This window comes from Calidris pugnax, unplaced genomic scaffold (genome assembly GCF_001431845.1).
Source record: "Calidris pugnax isolate Ruff unplaced genomic scaffold, ASM143184v1 scaffold63, whole genome shotgun sequence".
Lineage (NCBI taxonomy): Eukaryota > Metazoa > Chordata > Aves > Charadriiformes > Scolopacidae > Calidris > Calidris pugnax.
The window spans coordinates 1,401,499-1,428,502 of NW_015090852.1; the positions used below are offsets into that span (position 1 = coordinate 1,401,499).

General features: G+C 44.1%; 1 protein-coding gene across 1 annotated transcript; it reads left to right on the top strand.

The window, feature by feature from the left end:
• The first annotated feature begins 378 nt into the window (after nt 1-378).
• Nucleotides 379-25,452, top strand: AXDND1 (axonemal dynein light chain domain containing 1). The gene is made up of 26 exons (XM_014943325.1): nt 379-430; nt 901-1,082; nt 2,761-2,940; nt 3,286-3,386; nt 3,997-4,123; nt 4,473-4,558; nt 5,280-5,336; nt 5,494-5,599; nt 6,347-6,468; nt 6,941-7,081; nt 7,562-7,666; nt 8,268-8,388; nt 8,989-9,090; nt 13,554-13,720; nt 14,583-14,646; nt 15,087-15,321; nt 17,308-17,521; nt 18,123-18,216; nt 18,906-19,114; nt 19,623-19,719; nt 20,678-20,788; nt 21,731-21,874; nt 22,023-22,154; nt 23,347-23,438; nt 24,549-24,700; nt 25,115-25,452. Exons 1-26 carry the CDS (start codon nt 379-381, stop codon nt 25,213-25,215), a joined length of 3,294 nt encoding a protein of 1,097 aa, XP_014798811.1. The 3' UTR covers nt 25,216-25,452.
• The last annotated feature ends 1,552 nt before the right edge of the window (nt 25,453-27,004 follow it).

The window sequence follows — 27,004 nt, forward strand, 5'->3', positions numbered from 1 at the left end:
AGAATTCATGGAGATTATGAAGCTAACGGAAATATTTTTTTCATTAGAAGAACAAGTGGTAAGATTAATAATTGGAGACATACAATTAAATATCTGGACCAGTTAAATGTATAAAAGAAGCAGTTGTGCTTAGTGGGGTTTGTAGATGGAAAAACAAACACCCCTGTGGAGGATGTAGCAAACACTGAGAAGCTTCTTCCGAACTGAGATAACCTGCTGTCCGGCATAAGGGGCTTTTCTTCACAATAAATAATAAAAAAAAAGACCAACCACTCTGTTAACCTTGTGAAGTACAAGTTCAGGTTTCGTTCTCTTTCTAGATCCATCCATTAGTCCGTGTTTCCTTGGCAAAGCCTTAAAATAAAACAAGGCTTCAGCATGCCCAGAAGGGGAGTGCCAGCTCCTGGACCAAAAGCTGAGGACCGGCCAGGTAGGGTCGTACATCTGGTTCTCCATCCTTCCAGCTCCTCTTTAACAGCAGGGTGTTTCTCTGCATTAGTTAGGCAATTACTGGAATTTTAGGGTGTTAATTTCTTTGCAGAAAGCCAACTGCTGGCAATCCATCGGAAGGGAAATGGCTTTACAGAAACACGTGAACTTTAGCTGGTTACAGCATCCCTTGGCATCTGCGTAGCTGGCAGCTTGGCACAGTTGTGCAACTAGTGCTTTATCTCCTGTAGTCAGGAGGTAACTGTTGTTCTAGGCTTCACCGAAGATCTAACAACTGCTAAAAATGGGATTAGCTGCCTGTGTTTTAGACGGAGTTGATCCTGCTTTGGGATAAGGGAGTAAACACCTCGTCACGGCTTTTCTCAGCCCTGTATTTTATCATCGCTTTTGCTTTCTCTTTCACCAGCAGAATAAATGCTGTTGAAATGGTTCTGACGTGCTGTTTTCCAGAGATCCCCAAGCTGGGGGGCAACTCAAAGATGCTTGACCGCATCAGGCCTGTTCTTCCCCCCCGGGAGCACAGATTTGTTCCAGAAGAGGTTTTCCGAAGCCTGACCTGCGCCAGCAGGTCTCTCTACAGCCCAAAGCACACACAGTCCCTAAAAACCACCAAACCCCCCATGGGCTTCAGGGTGAGTGCGTTTCCATCTCCTGCCTTTTCTTCTCCAGAATTGTCTGTTCGTTCCCTGGGCAAAAGTTTGCCGACCTCGTGAGATTAATTTTATCTTATATCGTATCACTTTTCTGAGGGCGTTATTTGACGCAGATCCAAAGTGCTGCCTTCCAGGGGTGGCAAAACCTGCTCTGGTGCTGCTGGGAAGCCCTTGCCGAGGCTGTGGTGGTGTCCCTACCAGCTGCTCTAGCCCCAAGACAGAAATAACGATGCGGAGCTTGTTTAGACAGCCACCCTGCCCTCTCCCCACTCCTTGGCATTGTTCCTCGCTGAGAAGTGACAGCCACGTGTGCCTTGTCTGCAGGGCTGCCTGCAAACCCCAGATCGGCTTTGGCATTATCCTAATCGTCGGAGCAAGTTCAGACACCTGACAGACCACCCTGTCAGTTTGACAGGCGCTGGAAGGTAAGCAAAGGAAGGGATAAAGAGCCCAGGGTGATGGAAAGACTTTAGAGCTGGGAACGTGGAGCTAGATCTCTCCCTTGGTCTTTTTTTTTAATGGTAAGTGGCTGTGCTGCCTGAACAAACCAGGCTGGAGAAGTTCAAGGGAAAGATGTCTTGCACATAATAAAGAAAAGAGTTGCTAAATGAGCCATTCTTGGAACTATCCTTCCCAAGGATGCCAGTCTCACTGGGATGCTCTGTGATCCGTGATTAAGAAAAGAAGCTCTTCTGGCTTTAATAGACTTAGCAGGGAATAGCCTTACACTTCTTTGTAAATAAGCGATGCTTAATGGTGCTGAGAAGTGAAAAATGTTTTGCTCTTGCTCAGCTGCTGGATGTGTGTGTGATAGGGCGATTAATAATTGGAGACATACAATTAAATATCTGGACCAGTTAAATGTATAAAAGAAGCAGTTGTGCTTAGTGGGGTTTGTAGATGGAAAAACAAACACCCCTGTGGAGGATGTAGCAAACACTGAGAAGCTTCTTCCGAACTGAGATAACCTGCTGTCCGGCATAAGGGGCTTTTCTTCACAATAAATAATAAAAAAAAAAACCAACCACTCTGTTAACCTTGTGAAGTACAAGTTCAGGTTTCGTTCTCTTTCTAGATCCATCCATTAGTCCGTGTTTCCTTGGCAAAGCCTTAAAATAAAACAAGGCTTCAGCATGCCCAGAAGGGGAGTGCCAGCTCCTGGACCAAAAGCTGAGGACCGGCCAGGTAGGGTCGTACATCTGGTTCTCCATCCTTCCAGCTCCTCTTTAACAGCAGGGTGTTTCTCTGCATTAGTTAGGCAATTACTGGAATTTTAGGGTGTTAATTTCTTTGCAGAAAGCCAACTGCTGGCAATCCATCGGAAGGGAAATGGCTTTACAGAAACACGTGAACTTTAGCTGGTTACAGCATCCCTTGGCATCTGCGTAGCTGGCAGCTTGGCACAGTTGTGCAACTAGTGCTTTATCTCCTGTAGTCAGGAGGTAACTGTTGTTCTAGGCTTCACCGAAGATCTAACAACTGCTAAAAATGGGATTAGCTGCCTGTGTTTTAGACGGAGTTGATCCTGCTTTGGGATAAGGGAGTAAACACCTCGTCACGGCTTTTCTCAGCCCTGTATTTTATCATCGCTTTTGCTTTCTCTTTCACCAGCAGAATAAATGCTGTTGAAATGGTTCTGACGTGCTGTTTTCCAGAGATCCCCAAGCTGGGGGGCAACTCAAAGATGCTTGACCGCATCAGGCCTGTTCTTCCCCCCCGGGAGCACAGATTTGTTCCAGAAGAGGTTTTCCGAAGCCTGACCTGCGCCAGCAGGTCTCTCTACAGCCCAAAGCACACACAGTCCCTAAAAACCACCAAACCCCCCATGGGCTTCAGGGTGAGTGCGTTTCCATCTCCTGCCTTTTCTTCTCCAGAATTGTCTGTTCGTTCCCTGGGCAAAAGTTTGCCGACCTCGTGAGATTAATTTTATCTTATATCGTATCACTTTTCTGAGGGCGTTATTTGACGCAGATCCAAAGTGCTGCCTTCCAGGGGTGGCAAAACCTGCTCTGGTGCTGCTGGGAAGCCCTTGCCGAGGCTGTGGTGGTGTCCCTACCAGCTGCTCTAGCCCCAAGACAGAAATAACGATGCGGAGCTTGTTTAGACAGCCACCCTGCCCTCTCCCCACTCCTTGGCATTGTTCCTCGCTGAGAAGTGACAGCCACGTGTGCCTTGTCTGCAGGGCTGCCTGCAAACCCCAGATCGGCTTTGGCATTATCCTAATCGTCGGAGCAAGTTCAGACACCTGACAGACCACCCTGTCAGTTTGACAGGCGCTGGAAGGTAAGCAAAGGAAGGGATAAAGAGCCCAGGGTGATGGAAAGACTTTAGAGCTGGGAACGTGGAGCTAGATCTCTCCCTTGGTCTTTTTTTTTAATGGTAAGTGGCTGTGCTGCCTGAACAAACCAGGCTGGAGAAGTTCAAGGGAAAGATGTCTTGCACATAATAAAGAAAAGAGTTGCTAAATGAGCCATTCTTGGAACTATCCTTCCCAAGGATGCCAGTCTCACTGGGATGCTCTGTGATCCGTGATTAAGAAAAGAAGCTCTTCTGGCTTTAATAGACTTAGCAGGGAATAGCCTTACACTTCTTTGTAAATAAGCGATGCTTAATGGTGCTGAGAAGTGAAAAATGTTTTGCTCTTGCTCAGCTGCTGGATGTGTGTGTGATAGGGCGTTGGCAGCAGATGTGAAAAATGGATAGGCGATGCCCGAAAAACATCAATCTGTCTAAAAAACATGATATCATCTGTCTATTTTGGCCCAGGGGAGAGCGTCCTGGCCGTGAGCCTGGCCTTGGGCTGAGCAGAACAAACTTGTGCATGGTTTAGGTTAGAATTTGGTAGGTTGCCAATGGGGTGGGTCAGTGAAGGAGCTCTTCCCCTCCATTTCAGGGATGTCTCTTACCTGTGTGACGTTGTGTCTGGACAAGGAGCTAAGGAAGCAATGCCTGACAGAAGCTCTTTTTCTGAAGGTCCTCAGGGTCGGAGAGGGAGCCGTGGTACAGTCCCACATCCTCCTGTGAGTGCTGTCATTCAGGTGTTTTTCTGTGTGTATCACTAGCTGGGAGAAGGGAGGTCCTCATACATGTTATCCTGGTCCTAAAACTCATCACCTCTCCTTGCAGCTCACAGCTTCCCAGCTTCTCCACCACAGTTTGGTGTTAGTCATTTCAATCTGCTTTCAGAGGGAGATTGTTTCTGTCAGGCTCTGGACATGTGGAGCAGGAAAGGGAAAAGCAGCATGAAAAGACACTACATGGAGCTTCCCTCTCCCACTACCAAACCCGTGTCCTCTTTGGGAAGGAACTTGGAGTTCATTCACATCTTTTATGCTGATGTTTTGTGCTCTCTCTCTTTTCCATCCCCAGCGAGGCACCCTGGCAGATAGTCTGATTCCCAAGGAATTTCACATCGTGAAGAACAGGGGAGTTTTGCCCTTGAAGTACTTCGACGAGTGAGTGATTTCTGGTTTACAAGGGTTTGTCCTCAATTCTTCAGAACGGGGGGGATAGAGTGATCTCACCACTCTCAGGGGTTTTTTTGTTTGTTGTTGTTTCTTTGTTTGTTTGCAGTTTTTTGTTTTGTTTTCATTTTTCAGGCTGTGAATTTTGAATTGAATTTACCAAGCCTTGCCCAAAAAAGGCTACTGAGACTCTCCTTGGTCTCTCTGGCAAACTTACTAAATTGAAAGAAGATTCTTTCTCATTGTTCAAGCATTAAAATACTAAGACTAAGGGTGAAATCCTCACAGCTTCTTTGCCAACATGATGTAACAGAACACTGTCGTCTTATTTTGATGGTCTCCTATGATCAGGCTCTGGGTGGTTGTGATGTGGATGTGGTGCTCTTCTGGCACCACCAGAAACTTTTAAACCCATTGTTCACTTTTTAGCCAAGTACCATGGCAGGTCTTAAAGGGAGAGGATTCCTATAAGATTTGTGTTGTTGGTGGCAAGAAGAAGGAGTTCTGGCTGGGGGAACAGCTGCAGGAGGTCCAATTCTCATGTTAGGCTCTAGATGCTCCCACTGAAGAGCAGCCCAGTAGAGCCTTCTCTGTCTCTCCAACCTGCATCAGCTTGTACATGGGACAAAGATTGAAGGGGAGAGTGAGATCCTGTAGTTAGCACTGGAAGGATTGCTTTCTAATCAAGTTCTGACATTTATGTTCATTTCAGTAAATACACAACACTGCTTGAAGACCGTGAAAAGAAACTACGGCTGTTCCCATCCATGTAAGTATTGCCCACATGAAGTTGGTGTTGGAAAAAAACAAAAAGCTGTTTGAATTTAATTTCCTGGGAAAATATCCTAACTTGCTATACAGAATAATGAGGTATCTCTGGTCTGTCAGGAAACCTTCTGGGAGGTTGTCTCTTTCTGGTCTGTCAGGAAACCTTCTGGGAGGTTAGAGGTCATCCAGCTGATGAAAGTGATGGACAGCATGTTGGAAAAAGCTGGAGTAGACAAGCTCATCAGAGTAACAGGGCCTTTACAGGTAGATATCTCGTTTGGACCCAAACAACTTCCTTGTACCCAGAAAAATAACATCCTGTTTTCCCCAGTGTTTACTGTTGCTGTGCTTAAGGGGCCTCCAAGCAGGTAGTTTCTGCCCAAGCCAGCTGTCTGTAGGTCCTGTAACAACCAGGGGTTTCCTCTCCTGAACTTCTGTTCATCTGATCCACAAAGAAAAAACAGTTGTCTTGCTGGTGTAGGAAATACATTTTTTTTTTGGCAAAAATGCCAGAAAGGAATGCATTTGGCATTATTACTATGGAGGAATGAAGGCAGTAGCTGTTTCATCTCTTCATTGGGAGACAGGCTGCTATGTTACAAAATAGGTCATTGGAAACCTTCATACACCTAAAAACCAGATGTCAAAGAACTTCTGTACCTTGCTCGACCTTATTTTGTGTTATTCTTGCACAGTAATGGAAAAAGTTTGAATGGGTGGGGAAGGATTTCTGAAAAATGTGGAGCGTTGCCTCAGCAGGAACCCCAGCTGGAATTAGCAGAGAAGCTCCATGGATGTTGACGGGAGGGTAGTCAGGATAGCACACAACACATTCCAAAACAAACCTGTGAATGCATGCAGAAAGGCTCTTTCCCTTCTCCTTCATACCTTTAGTAGTGTTTTGTCCTCAAAGGGAAGCCTCCTTCAGAAGAAATGACAGATCTGTGCTAACCTCCGTTGTTAAAGGAGTAGGCTCTGCCAGGCTGTGATTTTTCTTGCCTGTTTTGCCAGCTTCACAAGGTGCTGGAGCTGATGAAGGCAGAGCAGAACATCTACAACATCGTTTTCCATGAGCTGATTCGGCAGGTCAGCGTGGACTGCAAGGAGAGAGGACAGCTGCTTTCAAAGCTCAGGTCACCATTAGCCAACCACCCTTAATCCCCCTCTTGATTTGTGCAGGTGTTCTCCTGGGAGTAGCATAAGACAGTGCATATTGTTCCTAATGTCCTTGCCCAGCAAAACAATGTAATTGACGTGGGATCTGATACCAGGTGTGAAATAGGATTGCCCTGCAGTTAAAAATCAGGGCTAATGAGCCTCTGTTAGGTAATCTGGAGTTTGAAGTTTGGGCACCTTGTTGGTGTGCCGTTCAATAGAAGTTTTCACACATAGAATAGCTGGTACTTCCCTCACAGCTGGTGTCCTGTGCTCAGATTAACACTAAGTGTAGCAAATAAATTGTTCTAGAGTGTTTAAAATTCCCAGTCCAAACACTTGAAAGACTGCCTTCTAGATAGCTTTCAGTACAGAGAAAGGAAAGGATCTTCAGGTGGGGAGAGACTGCACTCCCAGGTAAATACCTTTTTTAACTCTTTTTTACTGCAGGCAGAGGTACGTGAGACTCCTGGAGCGGATTCCTGAACAGATGAAGTTCCTCTACAAAAACATGATGGCACAGCGGTTGGTGAACAAACATATTACAGAAGACCTACTCCATTTTAAAGAAAATGTTGGACAGCTGGCCAGGTATGAGTCCCACCTGATCCCTATGCCCTAGGCTTAGTCCATTGATTTTTGTTTGGTTTTCTCATCTTCCTCCTATAGAAGCAGGAAGACAGTGCTATGATTTGAAGCAAAGCCACAGGGACCACACTTGAGCCTCCTCACACTCTTACTGCACCCTCTTAGTGCCAAATAATGTCAAAACCACCTCCTTTTCTTAGCACGCTGAAGGTTCACTGGTGGGGGACTGCAGAAAGGGGTTGTTGGAGCAACATGTGTGCTTGGAAAGATTGGTGGGGGACTGCAGAAAGGGGTTGTTGTTGGAGCAACATGTGTGCTTGGAAAGAGAAGATCATCGAGATGACTTTCACCCCTACAGTGAGATCATTGTGTAGGAGGAAGAGAGCCCTGTGTGATAGCGTAGGGCCCACCAGTCTGTGTCTGCCAGATTAGAGACCTTTGGGTTGAGCTAAATTGCATTAAGAACATTCCCTGCTGTTTCAGAGAGCTGTATGAGGTACAAGAACATGACCGCGAGGTGACCAAAGAAGCAGAAAAAGCTCAAGAGGAGCTAGCTGCAGGCATGCAGGAGGCTAAGGAGAGTGTAAAGTAAGTTGCTTTCAAAGTTGAGGTTGAAGTTGAGAGTTCTGCAGTGTGCTGGTATCATTCTTTTGGGGTTGTTGGGAAGGAGAGGTGAGGGCCCATTTCCTTCTGGGAAAGAGAACTTCACTATAAATCCTAACCTCCTCAAAGGGATAGAAAGCTGTTCAAAACTTTTCTAGTTTTAAGACATGAAAGCTGCATTCGTTGCTCAGGTGCTGGGATTCCCTTTTCTTCACCCCACATTCACCGCTGGTGAGCTCTTCATAGTCTAACAGAGCCTGCAGCTCTGAACTTCTGAGAGCCCGTGGACATCCCCCGATACCTGAGAAATTGAGGATTTAGGTGACTGGTATCTGAGTTGTGGTGAGTGCTTAGGCAAATGAATTCACTTAGAGATTTGTATTTATACTGGTCAGACACTCACAATGAAATAGAAAGGTGTTGTAGGGACTCAGGGAAAAGGACCTGTGAATTTACAGGCTGTGCAGGAGGTGACCGAGGAAGGGAGGAGGAAGAGGAAATAACTAAGAAAACCCTTGGGAGAAAGACATTAAATGTGGATGAGAAATACAGGTGCACATATTTCATTGTCTTTCCCTTCTTCTAGCCTTTTGGAAGAGTATCGGGAATTATATGAGCTACAGAGAAAACGACTGGAAGAGCAAATTCTGCTGGTAGCCCAAGAGAGAGACGTTTGGAGCTCAGCAGCATATGACCTGGCTCTGAAGGTAGGTGCAGGAGATCAGTCATATATTGCAAGGTATAAGCCATCATAACTAGCAGTTTTATTCCAAGGGCAGATTTTATCCCAAGGAACATTTCTATTCAATGAAATTGAGTAGTAACACATCTCATACTTGCCCTGACCTCATTTCCCAAGGTCTGTTGCATTTCACATGTGTGGTTTTTAAATAGAAACCGGTTAATTTATACACCATTTCTGGTACCAATCTCCGGTTCATGCAGGAAGAACTTATGTGAAATTAATGTTTCCATTCAGAGATGGGTTTGACTAAAAAGCTTCCTATTCTCATAATTTAGAATATGGTAGCCAGATGCCTTACACTTCCTCACAAAATATCATTCTTGGTTAACTCTGCACTTCCTTGTTTTGTGTCTCCCTTGTTTGTGATCTCCTGCTTTATCTCGTTCAAGTATGAAAGCTGTTCACAGAACTTCTGGGACTGTTGGGGAGATCAGAGATTTAATTGTAAGGAAAGTGGACTCAACCACTTGATCTCCATTTTATTTATGGTAAAGCTCCCGTGTTACTCTCAGGTGTCTCTCCTCTCAGGAGAAAACAGGGCAGATAACCATGTTTCTTTCAGATAATAGACAGAAACCAGCTCACATTGGTTCTCAGGCTTCATGACAGTGGAAGCACACTGACCAACGTTCTCAAGCATTTTGTAATCCTTCTGGCCTCAAAGGTAGGGACCCATCTGCAATGGGTACTTGTTCAAAGTGTGTGTGTGTGGTTTATGTATATGGTTCTCAGTAAAGCATTTGGTACTTTGGTTGTTATTTGAACTTTCAAATCTTGATCTAGTTTCAAACAAAGCATTAAAAGTTCAGTCTCTGCTTTTCTCTCTTTACTCCACGCCCCTTTTCTCTACCTCAACCTTTTCTTTCTCCTCTGTTTCCTCTTCTTCATTGTGGCTTTCTTCCTTCTCCCTGTTCCTTCTCCATAAAACCAAACCAGATCCAGGCTAGTGTAATTTTGGCCTTGCAGATATGGGGCTGCATGTTATGTCAGTCGCATACAAGCAACAAGGAGTCAAGTGCTCAGTTCTGGCATGCCTGGGGAGGGTGAGCCACCCTAGTCCTGTCTCAAAGGGTTTGTGAGGGCTGGGCTGTGGAATGACAGACATTTCCCAGATCTCTGATACGTACATATCTCAAAATAGCTAGGGCAAAGGGAGAATTCCTCCAACTGGGATCAAAATAATCGTGACAACAGTCCTTTTTCCCAGACCGCGAGGTGACCAAAGAAGCAGAAAAAGCTCAAGAGGAGCTAGCTGCAGGCATGCAGGAGGCTAAGGAGAGTGTAAAGTAAGTTGAAGCTTTTGAAGTTGAGGTTGGGAGAGTTCTGCAGCGTGCTGGTATCATTCTTTTGGGGTTGTTGGGAAGGAGAGGTGAGGGCCCATTTCCTTCTGGGAAAGAGAACTTCACTATAAATCCTAACCTCCTCAAAGGGATAGAAAGCTGTTCAAAACTTTTCTAGTTTTCTGGTTTTAAGACATGAAAGCTGCATTCATTGCTCAGGTGCTGGGATTCCCTTTTCTTCACCCCACATTCACCACTGGAGAGGTCTTCATAGTCTAACAGAGCCTGCAGCTCTGAACTTCTGAGAGCCTGTGGACATCCCCCGATACCTGAGAAATTGAGGATTTAGGTGACTGGTATCTGAGTTGTGGTGAGTGCTTAGGCAAATGAATTCACTTAGAGATTTGTATTTATACTGGTCAGACACTCACAATGAAATAGAAAGGTGTTGTAGGGACTCAGGGAAAAGGACCTGTGAATTTACAGGCTGTGCAGGAGGTGACCGAGGAAGGGAGGAGGAAGAGGAAATAACTAAGAAAACCCTTGGGAGAAAGACATTAAATGTGGATGAGAAATACAGGTGCACATATTTCATTGTCTTTCCCTTCTTCTAGCCTTTTGGAAGAGTATCGGGAATTATATGAGCTACAGAGAAAACGACTGGAAGAGCAAATTCTGCTGGTAGCCCAAGAGAGAGACGTTTGGAGCTCAGCAGCATATGACCTGGCTCTGAAGGTAGGTGCAGGAGATCAGTCATATATTGCAAGGTATAAGCCATCATAACTAGCAGTTTTATTCCAAGGGCAGATTTTATCCCAAGGAACATTTCTATTCAATGAAATTGAGTAGTAACACATCTCATACTTGCCCTGACCTCATTTCCCAAGGTCTGTTGCATTTCACATGTGTGGTTTTTAAATAGAAACCGGTTAATTTATACACCATTTCTGGTACCAATCTCCGGTTCATGCAGGAAGAACTTATGTGAAATTAATGTTTCCATTCAGAGATGGGTTTGACTAAAAAGCTTCCTATTCTCATAATTTAGAATATGGTAGCCAGATGCCTTACACTTCCTCACAAAATATCATTCTTGGTTAACTCTGCACTTCCTTGTTTTGTGTCTCCCTTGTTTGTGATCTCCTGCTTTATCTCGTTCAAGTATGAAAGCTGTTCACAGAACTTCTGGGACTGTTGGGGAGATCAGAGATTTAATTGTAAGGAAAGTGGACTCAACCACTTGATCTCCATTTTATTTATGGTAAAGCTCCCGTGTTACTCTCAGGTGTCTCTCCTCTCAGGAGAAAACAGGGCAGATAACCATGTTTCTTTCAGATAATAGACAGAAACCAGCTCACATTGGTTCTCAGGCTTCATGACAGTGGAAGCACACTGACCAACGTTCTCAAGCATTTTGTAATCCTTCTGGCCTCAAAGGTAGGGACCCATCTGCAATGGGTACTTGTTCAAAGTGTGTGTGTGTGGTTTATGTATATGGTTCTCAGTAAAGCATTTGGTACTTTGGTTGTTATTTGAACTTTCAAATCTTGATCTAGTTTCAAACAAAGCATTAAAAGTTCAGTCTCTGCTTTTCTCTCTTTACTCCACGCCCCTTTTCTCTACCTCAACCTTTTCTTTCTCCTCTGTTTCCTCTTCTTCATTGTGGCTTTCTTCCTTCTCCCTGTTCCTTCTCCATAAAACCAAACCAGATCCAGGCTAGTGTAATTTTGGCTGAGACCTAGTGTCTGCGTTGTGCTACATGAGAGAATAAAAATCTCTGGTTGAGTAGGGCCTGATGGGTTTTAGTTCTCTTTCAAGTTACAGTTTGTGTCACAAATTTGGTATATATCTTTAAAGATTAAAAAAAAAAGAAGAGTATGTCTTTACTCTTGGTTTTACCTTGGCTACTAAAGGAGTTTTTCCTCTCATCTCTCATCCCTTCTTTCCCTCTGCTTTAGCTCCTCTCCAATGAATGAAAAACTACTGGATGAAATCCTACAAGATATCAAGAACATGATAAATGTAAGATTTTTGGCATTTGGACGTATCATTGAGTGGTATCTGCTCAGCAAATTACCACTTTCTTCACCCCACATTCACCACTGGAGAGGTCTTCATAGTCTAACAGAGCCTGCAGCTCTGAACTTCTGAGAGCCTGTGGACATCCCCCGATACCTGAGAAATTGAGGATTTAGGTGACTGGTATCTGAGTTGTGGTGAGTGCTTAGGCAAATGAATTCACTTAGAGATTTGTATTTATACTGGTCAGACACTCACAATGAAATAGAAAGGTGTTGTAGGGACTCAGGGAAAAGGACCTGTGAATTTACAGGCTGTGCAGGAGGTGACCGAGGAAGGGAGGAGGAAGAGGAAATAACTAAGAAAACCCTTGGGAGAAAGACATTAAATGTGGATGAGAAATACAGGTGCACATATTTCATTGTCTTTCCCTTCTTCTAGCCTTTTGGAAGAGTATCGGGAATTATATGAGCTACAGAGAAAACGACTGGAAGAGCAAATTCTGCTGGTAGCCCAAGAGAGAGACGTTTGGAGCTCAGCAGCATATGACCTGGCTCTGAAGGTAGGTGCAGGAGATCAGTCATATATTGCAAGGTATAAGCCATCATAACTAGCAGTTTTATTCCAAGGGCAGATTTTATCCCAAGGAACATTTCTATTCAATGAAATTGAGTAGTAACACATCTCATACTTGCCCTGACCTCATTTCCCAAGGTCTGTTGCATTTCACATGTGTGGTTTTTAAATAGAAACCGGTTAATTTATACACCATTTCTGGTACCAATCTCCGGTTCATGCAGGAAGAACTTATGTGAAATTAATGTTTCCATTCAGAGATGGGTTTGACTAAAAAGCTTCCTATTCTCATAATTTAGAATATGGTAGCCAGATGCCTTACACTTCCTCACAAAATATCATTCTTGGTTAACTCTGCACTTCCTTGTTTTGTGTCTCCCTTGTTTGTGATCTCCTGCTTTATCTCGTTCAAGTATGAAAGCTGTTCACAGAACTTCTGGGACTGTTGGGGAGATCAGAGATTTAATTGTAAGGAAAGTGGACTCAACCACTTGATCTCCATTTTATTTATGGTAAAGCTCCCGTGTTACTCTCAGGTGTCTCTCCTCTCAGGAGAAAACAGGGCAGATAACCATGTTTCTTTCAGATAATAGACAGAAACCAGCTCACATTGGTTCTCAGGCTTCATGACAGTGGAAGCACACTGACCAACGTTCTCAAGCATTTTGTAATCCTTCTGGCCTCAAAGGTAGGGACCCATCTGCAATGGGTACTTGTTCAAAGTGTGTGTGTGTGGTTTATGTATATGGTTCTCAGTAAAGCATTTGGTACTTTGGTTGTTATTTGAACTTTCAAATCTTGATCTAGTTTCAAACAAAGCATTAAAAGTTCAGTCTCTGCTTTTCTCTCTTTACTCCACGCCCCTTTTCTCTACCTCAACCTTTTCTTTCTCCTCTGTTTCCTCTTCTTCATTGTGGCTTTCTTCCTTCTCCCTGTTCCTTCTCCATAAAACCAAACCAGATCCAGGCTAGTGTAATTTTGGCCTTGCAGATATGGGGCTGCATGTTATGTCAGTCGCATACAAGCAACAAGGAGTCAAGTGCTCAGTTCTGGCATGCCTGGGGAGGGTGAGCCACCCTAGTCCTGTCTCAAAGGGTTTGTGAGGGCTGGGCTGCGGAATGACAGACATTTCCCAGATCTCTGATACGTACATATCTCAAAATAGCTAGGGCAAAGGGAGAATTCCTCCAACTGGGATCAAAATAATCGTGACAACAGTCCTTTTTCCCACCCTCTTGCCCGATGCACGCAGGACACAGGAGACTTGGCTGATCTGCAGGAAGAGACCGAGCAGTTCAGGGAGAGGCTGGGTCGTGTTGGAGCAGAAATAGAGCGTTCCAAGGAGTCCAGCCTGGGGAAATTGCAAACTGTCTGCAGCAGCCTCAACAAGTGGCTTCAATACTTCCATCGCAGTGACTTGTGAGTGGCCCAGAGGGACTGGGGGTAGCAGTTGACTCTCTCAACCTTTGCCTTGTGCCAGTAGGTCTCACTAGCCCACTGCAAAGTGTGCACTGATTCTCAGGTGCCCTTTGCACTGTCCCTCACTGCTCTGCTTTTCTGCTCAATGAGTATATTTTGATAGTCACGTCCCTAACAGTAACTCCAAAGAGATAGTGTGGGTTTGTGGTTGAATTCAGTGGAGGAGCAAGGATTGTACCCTCCTGCTGTGAACCAGAGTGTCCTTTTTGCAGCTGTCGTTGCTATGGCAGAATTCTGCTATTTGATTCGTTTTAACTCGAGTGCACACACGTTAATGCTTCAACATAGCACTTAATTCTCTGATGTACAGATACGAAAGGAGACTGAGACACATGATGTTTCAAATCCAAAGTCATTTTGTTTGTTAAGGTGATTATCTTTTGCAGGCTTTTTGTTAGTTCATTGTGATATATGAAATAAAACAAAGTATAAATGCAAGTAAAAACCACAAAATATACATGTGTGCATTAATAAAAGACACCACTTTATAGTTTTCAATCAGAGAGTTAATAATGTCTGAATTTTTAGTGTGTGCTTTGATTTTAATCTTTGCTGGAAGTAACATATTTTCTTAACTGAGACCTAGTGTCTGCGTTGTGCTACATGAGAGAATAAAAATCTCTGGTTGAGTAGGGCCTGATGGGTTTTAGTTCTCTTTCAAGTTACAGTTTGTGTCACAAATTTGGTATATATCTTTAAAGATTAAAAAAAAAAGAAGAGTATGTCTTTACTCTTGGTTTTACCTTGGCTACTAAAGGAGTTTTTCCTCTCATCTCTCATCCCTTCTTTCCCTCTGCTTTAGCTCCTCTCCAATGAATGAAAAACTACTGGATGAAATCCTACAAGATATCAAGAACATGATAAATGTAAGATTTTTGGCATTTGGACGTATCATTGAGTGGTATCTGCTCAGCAAATTACCATGTGTTGGCTGAGCCACAGTGAGCATCTCTGCCCATCACAAATGTAAACGAAAACACATTAGCTCAAAACTTTTGTGCAGAAGCTTAAGAACATGACAAGTTATAATTGACCAATATCATGGTTTGGCCAATGCATTAAACTTAGTCATGTGTTGAGCACTGTCTGATGACAGCTCTGGTGACTGATAAATGACATTAATCTGTAGAAGCGCTCAGAATTGTCACCAATAAGTTCACCATTTATTGTGCTATTTATTCACCCTGGCATCTTTATGTTCATGGATTCATCACACTTCTCTTACCTGACTTCCATCACCTTTTTGTTGCAGCCAAGGGGTAGGCCAACTTTTGGGGGTACGTCGAGCTTGCAACTTTTCTTTCAGATACTAAAAGAAGACCTGCAGCAGTACGGAGGGGAGGGTCACCTGGGAAAGATGGAAAGTCTGAGGAGCGCTGCCAGCCTGCAGGAGCACTGGGTGGAGCTGGGACAAACAGTCCTGAATCGACACCGGGATTTTGCTGGAGCGTTGCCTCCACAGCACGCTGCCCTGGAAGAAATAAACCAAAGGGCAGGTGAACTCTACCAGCAATACAATGCAAGGATAGATGGGAATAACGGTAAGGAATGACCAATTTTGCAGTTTAGTCTTTCCTTGGGGATGTCGGGAAAGTAGGGGGTAATAAAGGGCCAGTTGACATAACGTGTACTGGCCTTTTCCAAAGCTAAAAGTAAAAAAATCTGACCCCCAGATATGTACCTGAAGGGAGCCTACAGGAAGGCTGGGGAGAGCCTGTTTAGAAAGGCCTGCAGTGACAGGACGAGGGGCAATGGCTTCAAGCTGGAGGGGAACAGATTTAGACTGGAGATTAGGAGAGGGTTCTTCACTGTGAGGGTGGTGGAGCACTGGAACAGGTTGCCCAGGGAGGTGGTTGAGGCCCCTTCCCTGGAGATATTCAAGGTGAGACTCGACGAGGCCCTGGGCAACCTGGTCTAGTTGGGGGTGTCCCTGCTGACTGCGGGGAGGTCGGACTAGATGACCTTTGGAGGTCCCTTCCAGCCCGGTCAATTCTATGATTCTATGTGCTGGGAATCAAGAGCATTGACAAAGGGAAGTCGTGTTATGTTCAAAGGTGGTTTGTGATTATGCATGGAAAAGAAAATAAATGTAAAAGGAAAGAATGGATGTTTAAAATGTAAAGTAAAACATCACTTTGGAGATCTCTACCAGATAACACTGTCTCAGAGGATAATACATATTTTTTATTACTTTATCATTAACACAAAGTTATCTTAATCTAGATAACAAATTATCTTGATAATAGAGTATGTAAATAAATGTTTTCTTTGCTGATAGAGAGTTATCATGTCCTGTGTAAGATAACAAACATATATTGGGTAATTTGCAACTAACCTTCTCAACCTTTGTCTCTGCAAGACCTTGACTCGTTTCTGATTTCAGAATTGTTTCATCTCTGATGTTTTTTTAATCATCTTATTTCCTTTTAGCAGACTAAAACCAAACTGAATGTGTGCCATCAGGAACTCATGTTTGCTAAGCTGCTTCTCATACTCTCATCTTATTCTTTCACTCAGGGTTATCCTGTGCTTTTCTCTACATTATCTCATGCTACATGTTATATTTCAGCCTTCTAAAGGAGCTGACATAGAATGATAAGTCTGACCATCCCAAGCGACACCTCAAGGAAGTAAATATTCTCAGTAGTTCTCACTAGAAAGTGAGACAAAAAAGAAAGAACAAGGCCATAACTGGCCAGATGCCAGCAAGGCAAAAAGTTAACAGCAGATTGTCAAAAGTCTTAATAGTTAGTCATGATCTGAACTAAGACCTAGGCAGCACAGCACAGACATCTGATCCAAAATTGCTCCAGCCAGTGAAGTCCAGAAAAAGAAGGATTTTAGCTTATTTTTAACAAAGGCTTTGGGAACTGGGCCATAGGAAATGTATTCTCTTGATCCATACAGGGAGTGTATTTTGAATAACTTGGATTTATTTTGTTTATGTGGCCTTTCATAATGGCCTTTCAGTAGAAATAATAATAATTAAGTATTAAAATAATATTTTAAAAAATTGTCATCACCTCCATGTGCTTAGCATGCCACCTTTGTTACAAGATGTCACGGAGGCCAGGATGTCATCAGCTTTTAAACACTGGATATCAAGAGCAAGCGTTGTTATATTTCAAGCATATTCCCAGTAAACAGAGAATATCATGTGCCAGAGCAGTGAATGAACCAGTAATTTACTACCTTGTCCACGTGTTTTTGCACATCAGTGCATACTGTATCCCCTGCGTCTTTGAAGAACGGGGTTGTAACTGCAAAGAAAGAGTTATATTGAGCCTTTATGCAATGAGGGGGACAAATCTGCCAAGACAAGAAGGAAAGTCAGGGCTTCAAATCAAGCCCCTTTTCTTTCAGCTTGCTTTGAATTCAGCGCTTACTAAACAGCTCATTCTTAGTCCTAAGCGTAGCCAGTTCCCACGTAGGCTGTTCACCCCTCTTGGCATCCCTCTTTGAATCCAGCTTTGTTTTTGTTGGCTGAGAGAATTATAATTAAAGGTTCATATTTTCCTCCCCCGCAGTCACAGCTAAGTTTTTGACAGCCTTGGTGAAAAGTATGGAAGATTGGTTATTCAAGGTGCAAAAGCCAAAGAGACATTCTGGCACGCACGAAGCTGAGCTGCGGGCATTTTATCACAATATTCCTGTGTGGCTGGCCCAGGCGAATGCAGTGATGAGCTCTATAGGCTCCAGCAAGTTGGATGAAGCTGAGGGTGATAAGGAACCACATTTCCCGTAAGGACCAAGGTGTTAATTGTGTCTGGGCTGGCCTTGTGCATTAAATGTCACTCCAAAGAAAACAGAAATGATTTTTTGGGGGGGAACCCTGGTGCGGTGGGATAAACGTGATCGGCTGAAGTGTTAAAATGATTGGCAACTGCCTTTCATTTGCTTTGATTTGGCAATATCTGTGGAAACAGTTGGTGGCTTCAGTATCACTCCTGGAACATCACTGTCTCCCTCAGAACTGCCACCTGCTTTGGAAATCTTGACATTTGAAGAAAACCAAAAATATGTGATTCACTTAGAGTCAGAATTCTGGGGGCATATTCCTCCTCATTGTACTCCATTGTGTTTGGTAAATATGATCAGGAAATAAATTATTTGCAGAGCACATGCATAGCATAACAAGTAAGAGATTACTTGCAAGTGCCAAGTTTGCCCACAACTATAGCTTTAATAAAAATGCCTATATCATGTTTCCAGCATATGGTGTACTAAAATATGTAGTTTTCCTTGAGCTGGGAAGCACAAGATGTCTTTGTGACAGGAGATCTTTGGGTCTGGTGCACTAGATTTGTTTCTGGATTTGTTGTTTGTTTTTTTTTCTTCTCAGGGTAGTACCTAAAGAACTTTTTAAGATGATTCAGCAGTGGGTTCTGTCCATGAATGATGAGGTTGAGAAGAGCATCACAGATCTTAATGAAAAAGTAAGTGCAAGCCTGAAACTTCTAGGGATAAGAGCACTGTATGTAGTATTCACCCTTTCCTTTAATTTCCATCTGGCCAGAGTGCAGGTATGAGGAAAGCTCATTTCTCTTTTGACACCTTCTTTCCTGTTGAGTTGAGTTGTGGCTTTTGTCTTCCAGTTAAAGGAGCAGAGGAGAACTCCTCTAAAAATAGCTGTAAGGTCTCCTATACAGTGCATGAATGCAATTTTATTGTTTCATCTTCAGCACCCATTTCCTTTGGAATAACATTGATATTTCCTGTTCAGACAACTGTTTTGGCTGCTGGCTCTCCCTGATTTTTCTTCTTTCTCCCAGGATTGTAGACCAAATGCTCTCACCATGCATTTTTAAAACGTTCTATAAGCATGGTGTGTGTTTTTTGGTTTATTGCTGAATTCTGGAAAAAAGAAAGCACCATGTGGCTGATAATCAGCGTATGATCCTAAACAAGAACAGGGAGAAGGATAGTTCCATGCCAGGAGAAGATGGCTTTGTAATGGGAATGAATATGGGAGAAAAAGTAGTGAAAGCAAGTGTTTCTGTCATTAGGTCAGTTTGCAAATGGAACTAGGTAGGACATTGGCTTATGTGAAATGCATTGACTTCAGACTACTTGGCAAGACCAGTCATTTATTACTGGTTTAGACTGGCTTTGGCATTTTATGCAGGTGACTGAACTGCACCAAAGCCTGACCCTGTGGGTGGTGAATTTGCTGAGACACGTGACAACAGACCGCGTGTCCTGGGACCATCCCTGGCAGCAAGAGTCAGACACCGAGAAGGATGAGGAGCTCAGACTTCTGGAGGCCTGTAAGCTGCAGCACGGAGCTGAAGAGATTGTTGCAGAGATGGGCAGACTCTCTGGCTCCGTAATCAGGTATCAGCAGATATCAATTTCATCTAAAGGGGTTTTCTCAAGAAAAAAATGTGTACTGTGCTGGGAGATTAATCCTGGGGCCTTACTGGAATTTGTAGGGAGCTTAATAAGATTGGAACACATAAAGAGAATGGCAGTGCCTGCTTTACACCTGCTATAAAACCTGCTGGCATCTGTGTCTGCATGGGCTCTGCCCAGCCTTCTGTGGGTGACCTCCAGAGGACCTAAGGTCACCACAGACAGCAAGTCTGCAGTCCAGGTCACCTGGAGCAAAGCCTCCCCTTGATTCAGGATCTGTGCTCACACGTCCACTGTGGGTTAGTACAACACTGTCCAGGAGGTCAATGTGTGAGTGGGGCAGGCAAGGATTGCTCTTCTGGAGACTTCTCAACTGCAGAGGTCTGCAGATAGCTCCTGTACCTTGCTGACAGCAGCAGGATCCTGGCTGAAGGTAATAAAGCATTTGAGGGCACTTCTGCGGGGCTAATGACATTCTGCATCTTTGCAGCTCCTGCCATGATATTGTCAATGCAATCATTCGAAAGAAACATTCTGAAATGGATTTGGAAGCTGATTTTGAGCTGGAGGAGCTGAATAAGATCGAGGTAAAAGTTGCCTGTGTTTCCAACTGTCTAGGTCTGGGGTAAACGAGACTGCATTTGCTTTGTAAAAGGTAGAGAAAAATATATTTGAGGATTTCAAGGAGGAAGACTCCTGCTACTCCAGTGGGTTACTGTGGTCTCCCAAGTTTCCTACTGACTCTGCAGTCCTGGAAAGTAGATAAACCTGGATCAGGTCATGTTCAGTATTAGTATTTTCCTACCCTGTTTCAGGGAACATATGTAAGGGCTCTCCTGGGAGATTTATTACATATGAGTGGCAGTAGATTCACCTCTGGTTCAAAGCTTGTCAGAGCCATGTCCATCCAGATTTGAGCGGTGCTCAGGAGTTCCTAAGGGTGCTTGGTGCAATATACCTTTATACAGATGCAGCCAAAACATTTTGCAGTCAACTGATCTGCCATCTCCTTATTCTGCACTTGCAGGTAAAGCTCTTAGTTGTTACCACTGTCATCGCCAGTGTTTAGCTGAGCTTTGTCTGCACTTTGGGAATATAAAAGGTAGACCCTTCCTGAAGCCCAAAGCTTCCTTGAGCACAGGGCAAATGGTGTTGCTTCAAGGAACGTAAGAAGCTTCTCTGCAGGGATTGAAAATACTTGTGCTTCTCTTCTGCGTTACCTTAGCAAGTGAAAAATTAACCCCTGGGATTTACACTCATTTCTCCCTACATGGGCTGGGGTAATGGATGTGACAGATGTTCTGTACTGGCCTGAGGAGCAGTTTGTTGAAGGGATTAGTTGGTGGGAGTGATTAGCCAGTGACAGAAAGTTTGGAAAAATATGTCTTTTCCTCTGTAGGATGAGGATGGAAGGGTCCAGGTAGGTCCCTGGAACAGGTAAAGACAGAAAGGTGGAATTATTTAACTGACACAATTAATATAACAACAGCTATCTTTTTCTGCTCAATAATCCTTGAATAATCATTTTCTTTTATGTCTTTCCAGACTGAGTGCTGTAATTGGATTCAAGTGTGTAGTCTTCTCCTTTCAGAAATCAGAGGCACTCCGGTCTCCCTTCTGGATTTAGAAAAACTGAGAAACCTCTTTGGATCAGAGGTATATATATTCTGCATTTGTGGTTCTAGGTTGAACCATTTTGAATGAAGGCCTGCTTCAAAACTTTACCTTCAGGAAGTAGCTACACTTCTGTTTGAGGGAAGATTTTATGTGGAGACCTGCATGCACGCAAAGCTGCAGATAAGAACTGTGAGGTGTTATGATTGTAAGCTGGTTAAAAATCACAGTGCTTGTTGTGAGGGCAGGTCTAAGGCAAAACCAGAGCTTCAGTGGAGCTAGGAGATTTTACTCCACTGGTAGATCAGTTCCCCATGGTGCATGATAGCTTTTGCTTCACCCATTGGCATGGACTTTGGCTGGAATCCTGGTGGTTGCCTTGCCCAGGAGATCAGGCTGAACATCTTGTTTAATTCCTTATGTGGCTAAATGGATGTCTGAGACTTCCTGTGACAATTAAATGTGGTTTATAGATGGTTGGCCCGGCATTGGGCTACTTTCATACCAAACAGGTTAAATTCAGATGATGAGGAAATGGCTTTATTTATTGTCTTGAACAATTTGTTTGCATCAGTTCTGAACTCAGTCCCTCAAGCAAAGTGACGCTGTTCATGACTTTGTGTACAGCCAGTGCTGTAGCTCGTGTGCTGCCCCCCTTGAACAATTTGTTGGCATCAGTTCTGAACTCAATCCCCTAAGCAAAGTGATGCTGTTCATGACTTTGTGTACAAACAGCCAGTGCTGTAGCTCGTGTGCTGCCCCTCTTTTTCTCCCTGCCATGGCCTATGCAGGTATGCCACAGGGGGTCCTGCTTATGTAATGTTCAGGAATTAAAATATTCATTTGTGATTTGGAATATATTCATATTCAGGACCCGCCTAGCTGGCTGAAGTCCAAGTCTAAATACGCACAAGAGAAAGTTAGATTTGCCCTGATTATTTGGACGGACTGTGCTACTCACTTGATCCTTATGGTGCCTTTTAGGAATCGCAATTGAAGCTTCAGCTTAAGGACACTGTCAGTTCTTCGCCTCGGGAAGAGCTTGAAGCTGAAGATGCCAACAGCAACGGGAAACCCATAACAGAGGAAGAAACACTAGAAGTAAAGGAGGAAACTGCTCTTATGCAGGTGGCTGTAGTAGCTGCAATGTGCTACTTTCCAACAGGGCCTTTTAAATTATTGCTTGGTGTATGTGATGTGAAACATGGCCTTACAGCTGCTGTGAATGCCGCTAAGCTAGTGGTATCTCCTGTTTCTTGTTCCTTTTCTCTCTCAGCAGCAGCCAGGTGCTGGTATGGATTATCTGACCGAGGACAATGAAGCTGCTGCAGACATGATCAGATATGTAGGACATGACTCCAACGTCCACCTGAAGTCTTTGAAGTCAGACATCGTTTCGGTTACAGGGGTAGGAGTCACCACTGCATGAATGGTTTTAGCCTGTTGGCAGAGATTTGGAGTTGGCTTTTAGCTGTCTGCTCAGACTCTTTCATGAGACCCCCTTTAACACTTTTGTCAAGCCTGCTGGGGCACTGCAAGGTGCTAATATTCTCTTTGGTTCCTCTCCTTTTGCAATTTTAAATAATCAGTAGCACAGTTACCACAGCTGCAAGTTGTCCTCCTGTCCTCCATTATTGCCACGGCCCTGGAACTTTTGTGGGACCAATAACAGGTGATACATGTAGTCTGAACCAGAACTATCTGCAGAGACACAGATGGTGAAAATAGTTTGGTGCTGAGCACATGGGAGGAGCTGAAGAGGATTCAGAGGTTCAGGGAGGTCCCACAACAACAGGGAAGAAAGTTGAGGTTGTTTTGTCCTCCTAGGTCCTCGTTTTCTCCACTTGCCTTTGGGATGGTGCTCTTTGGTAAAGTTGCTCTTCAGAAGTTATATGGGCCTGCCTTTTGCAGTCACTCCCTGCTCAACCAGTCATCCAGAGTGGAGCCCAGAGGTACAGGAATTGTGGATTGTTGGCAAACTGTCACTGGATGCTCCTGCTCCTAATCAGCTGCATTGCTGGGTGTGCCTTGCCCTTCATGCATTAGAGGTGGGCACCCAGTGCACGAGTGACAGTGGGAGAGGCAGGAGTGTTTCTTCATGTACTTTGGTTTGTCTTACACAAATTAATCCCTGGAAATCACAATTACCATCCAAAGTTCAGAGTAGGAACCTTTTAACAGTTACTCTTACAGAAAAAACCCTGGTTGTCGTCTTCAGATGAAGAAAACTTAGATATGCCTGTTGGAGGAGCTGCCTCTTTGTGTTCTATGAATATTGTTTTGCTGTTTTTTTCCCTCCCGGTCAGACTACAGTCATCTCCAACCCCTGTAACCCAGTGAATTCACCAGCAACCCAAGACTATGGGACAGTGAGACTTTCATGTCTGAGTTAGAAAAGCGTTTTAGTCTATTTTTAATTCCCAGATGAGTTCAGTGCCTGAACTAGTCTCTGATTTTACATGTAATGCTGGTACCGAGCTCTTGTCTGTGTTGTGACTCTGCACTGAGACACCAGCACCAAACCAGACACATGCTGCAGAGGAAATGCAGCATTATTGGTTTCACATTCACTCATAGAAGGTCTTGCTCTTCCCAAACAGAGGGAGATGACTGCCACCAAGCCGTCGACTCCTTTTTCACAGAAAGAGTTTGAAGCCCTTGCAATGCTGGAACACCTGCAAGTGCAGCTCATGTGAGTACTGGTCCTGTGCCGGGTGGTGAGCAGAGCAGGCTTTCATCCCAGGCAAGTGCCTGTTCTGCTCTCTGATATGGTTCTGGTTCTCCAATATTTGTTGGCTTAATGTTGGGTTTCCTTCCATTCTGATTGTCTTGGGCCACTGACTGTGATTTATGTTAGCTGAAGACATGACCCATGTCAGCTCTCCTTCACCTGTGAGCAGATTTTCTGGTTTGTGTACTTATGAGGTACACTGCAGAGGTACTCATCATGGTTTTCTGTAAGACTTCTTAATACTTCAGGTCCCGTTAGCACTGCAAGGTGCTACATGAATGCAGCTGAGCATTTCTAGGGGCTTTACATGTAGACATGGCTCTTCAGGGCATGCTCTAGTGCCCAAGATTATTGGTTTGTGGTGGGGTGTAGTGTGTGGGGTTGTGGGTGTGGGGTTTAGTTGGTGGGTGGTGTTTTTGGGTTGGTTGTTTTTGTGGTTGTGTGTTGTTGTTGGGTTTTTTTGTTTGTTGTTTTTGTTGTTGTTTTTTATGTGGTTGGACTTGATGATCTTGGAGGTCCCTTCCAACCACTAAGATTCTGTGATTCTAGTACCCAGGAGCTTGGTAGGTACAGCCCCACGTAATGTTGTGCCTAAGTGTGGGGAAGACAATGAAGGGACACCCAAGAAACTCTATGCAGAACCACTTTAAGGTTTCTGTCTGGTAATTACTTCCACGCTTAAGCAGGCTTGGGCACTCCGAACTGCACTCCCTCATACTCCTTGTGTTGTCTGTGAGCTTGCATTATCCAGAATAAGCCCATCTCATTAGCCTTGCTAATAGAATTGACTGTGCTCTGTATTTATCCTTGCACAAAGAAGATCGGCATCTCACCCTTTGCTAGCAAACACTGAGTTTGAAAATTAATTCAATTTGCAGGGTTTACATATAGATGTGCCATGAAGTCCTTTATAGATCTTCTAACAATGCCCTTCTCTGAAACCATAAACGTGTTTTATAGAGTCAGTCAATCCTACTGAACACTTCAGCTTTCTAAATCTTTCTTTTCGGTATCCTGCCAGCAGCTGCTTAGATTTCAGGTTTCAGCAGTATCTTTGCTTCTGTGTTTCAGAGAAACAGAGATCCGTGCCCAGAATGCAGAGGAGAGATCTGAGGGTCTTGAAGAGAAGCTGGAAGAAGCTCTGCAGAGAATCAAAGAGCTAGAGAGTGAGCTGGAGAAAGAAGGGAAAGTCACCCCAGAAGCCACACACGAAGAAGGGCAAGGTCAGGAGAATCAGTATTCTGAACCCTCTCCTAGACTCACAGAGGGAAGCAGTATTTGAGGACACCTCTTTCATCTCCTGTTTAGTGCAGGACCCTCTCTGGCTGCACACACCCTAGGGTTTTCTCTAGACTCTTTGTCAGATCATGCCAATATGATGTGGCAGGGAGTTCCTTAGGTTGCATGTTTGTTGTGGGTGAAAGTATTTCCTTGTGTCCTTTCTCAACTGGGTCTGCACAGGAGAAAGAATGGGAATCAAAACTTCTTCCCTCAGTGTATCCCATCTCTTTGACATCAAAGTGGGAGGAGAGGCTAATTTGTTTGTTAAGAACGTGATACCTTGGGTACATTTTTACTCTGTCGTATTTTTAATGAGTTTGGTTTGTTGCTTTGTTTTTTTTCTTTTTTTTTTCCAGAAAAATATTTCCAAGAAAATGTCCCAGAAGTAGAGGCCTGCTTGAGTCCCAAAACTTCTACCTCTGATGAGTCCGAAGGATCCGGAGAAAGCGAATATTAAAGAACAGTAATGCCTGAGTAGTTTCTCAGAGCCCATTCAACTCACCCCTGATCCACTGCCTTACTTCTCATTCACTACCCCAACATCTCTGTGCTATCTCAGCATTTATGCTGTTCTTCTAGCTGGCTCTGCCACTTCTACATCTGTCTTCTTTGTCCTCTACTGCCTTCCACAGCTCTAATATCTTTACAGATTGTCTTCCTTGTAATACCATAGCAACTTTGTCTTTCTCCTGCCTGTGCACCCTCCCTCCCTTCCCTTGCCTTGTGCTTGCCTCTTGGTTGTGTTCATCAATCTCTTCTTGCTGCTCTACATCATTCTGCCTTATCCCTGGTGGATCATTCAAGTAAATCATTTGCACCTCTTTCCTCTTGTACCAAGGTTGGTTTTTTTTCCCCAGTGCCAGCATGGCTTGGTTGTGTATCTGATAATGGGTACCTCCTTCATCCCCTGGGCTTTAGATGATTCAGTTACCAGCTGACTGGTTAGGAAGAAATTGTACAGAAATTGTGCAGAATTGTATGGACAAATTTTTGTTTGTCTTTGAATGTTCTTCTTTTAAAGGTCTTGTCCTTCTTTCAGGAAGCATGAAGCAGCCTGAAGCAGCGTGTGATCCTGAAGGCCTTTCTCAAATTGCTGCCACAGGAGAACTTCCTGTAGCCAAGGTCACAACATCAGACTTCAGATGATGCCAGGTCACTCACTCAGTGCTCTGGGGTAGCCTGTAAATGCCCCATCTCCCTGTGATTCCCATGTTTGGTATCTGAGCCCCCTAGCTCCCCATGTGCAGTACCCCTACAGCTTCAAGAGGCCAAACTGCCCAGTGAGGTGGCCACCCGTGTCTTCTGCCTCTGTCGGGTCCACAACCCCAGGTCAGTCTGTACAGTTATAAAGCTCTGCCAGGCCAGCAGAGCTGCCTGGGTTTTGCCATGACTCTGCAATTTGACCCAGCCTCAGCCTGGAACGGCAGGCAGTGAAACTGTCAGGAATCGCATCGGTTCAGACAACCCCTGCCAACTCCCTCAGAGCAAATTCTGTTTTGGAAACATCATATATTACTAATTCTGAAGTACATTTTTAACTGATGTTTTCCTTCTGCAAGGTTTTCCAGTGTAATATCTCCTGAAAGTAAAATGACAAGTTTCTGCCAGCTCTGTATATGTAAAGGAGAGAAGATCCTGCTGGAAAAAAGGCAGGCTTTGGAACTGAGGATGCTCTTAGCTATAATTTGCCTTTTCTGTAACCACAGAAAAGTTAAGTTACATGTTTGAAAAAGCTATGCCTGACTACAGAAAAGTTACATGTTTGAAAAAGCTATGCCTGACTTCTGCAGATATGAGTGCAAAAGGGTAATGTGTGTGCCCTGGCATAGTACTGCATCTCTCTTGACAGTCATTTCTCAGGCTGAGTGTTGTTCCTTTGAGACATTGTCTGTAGAGGTGTTGGCCTTTGATGTGCTCAGGAATCTTGGTCTGGATGGATCATTTCACATGGAGTTAGAAACGTAGCGAGAAGTGTTCAAAGAAAGGATCATCTGCAGCTCACTCGGTGTATGCCCTTTTGCCCTGGGTTGGGAAACAGGGAGCTTCTCCAGCAGCATGAGAAATAACCAGAACTAGCCTTAGAAAAGTAACCACAGAGCTCGTGTTCACCAGTGGAAGATTACAGAGCTGTTCCACTTCCCAGAGCCTGTTTAGAAAGGCCTGCAGTGACAGGACGAGGGGCAATGGCTTCAAGCTGGAGGGGAACAGATTTAGACTGGAGATGAGGAGAGGGTTCTTCACTGTGA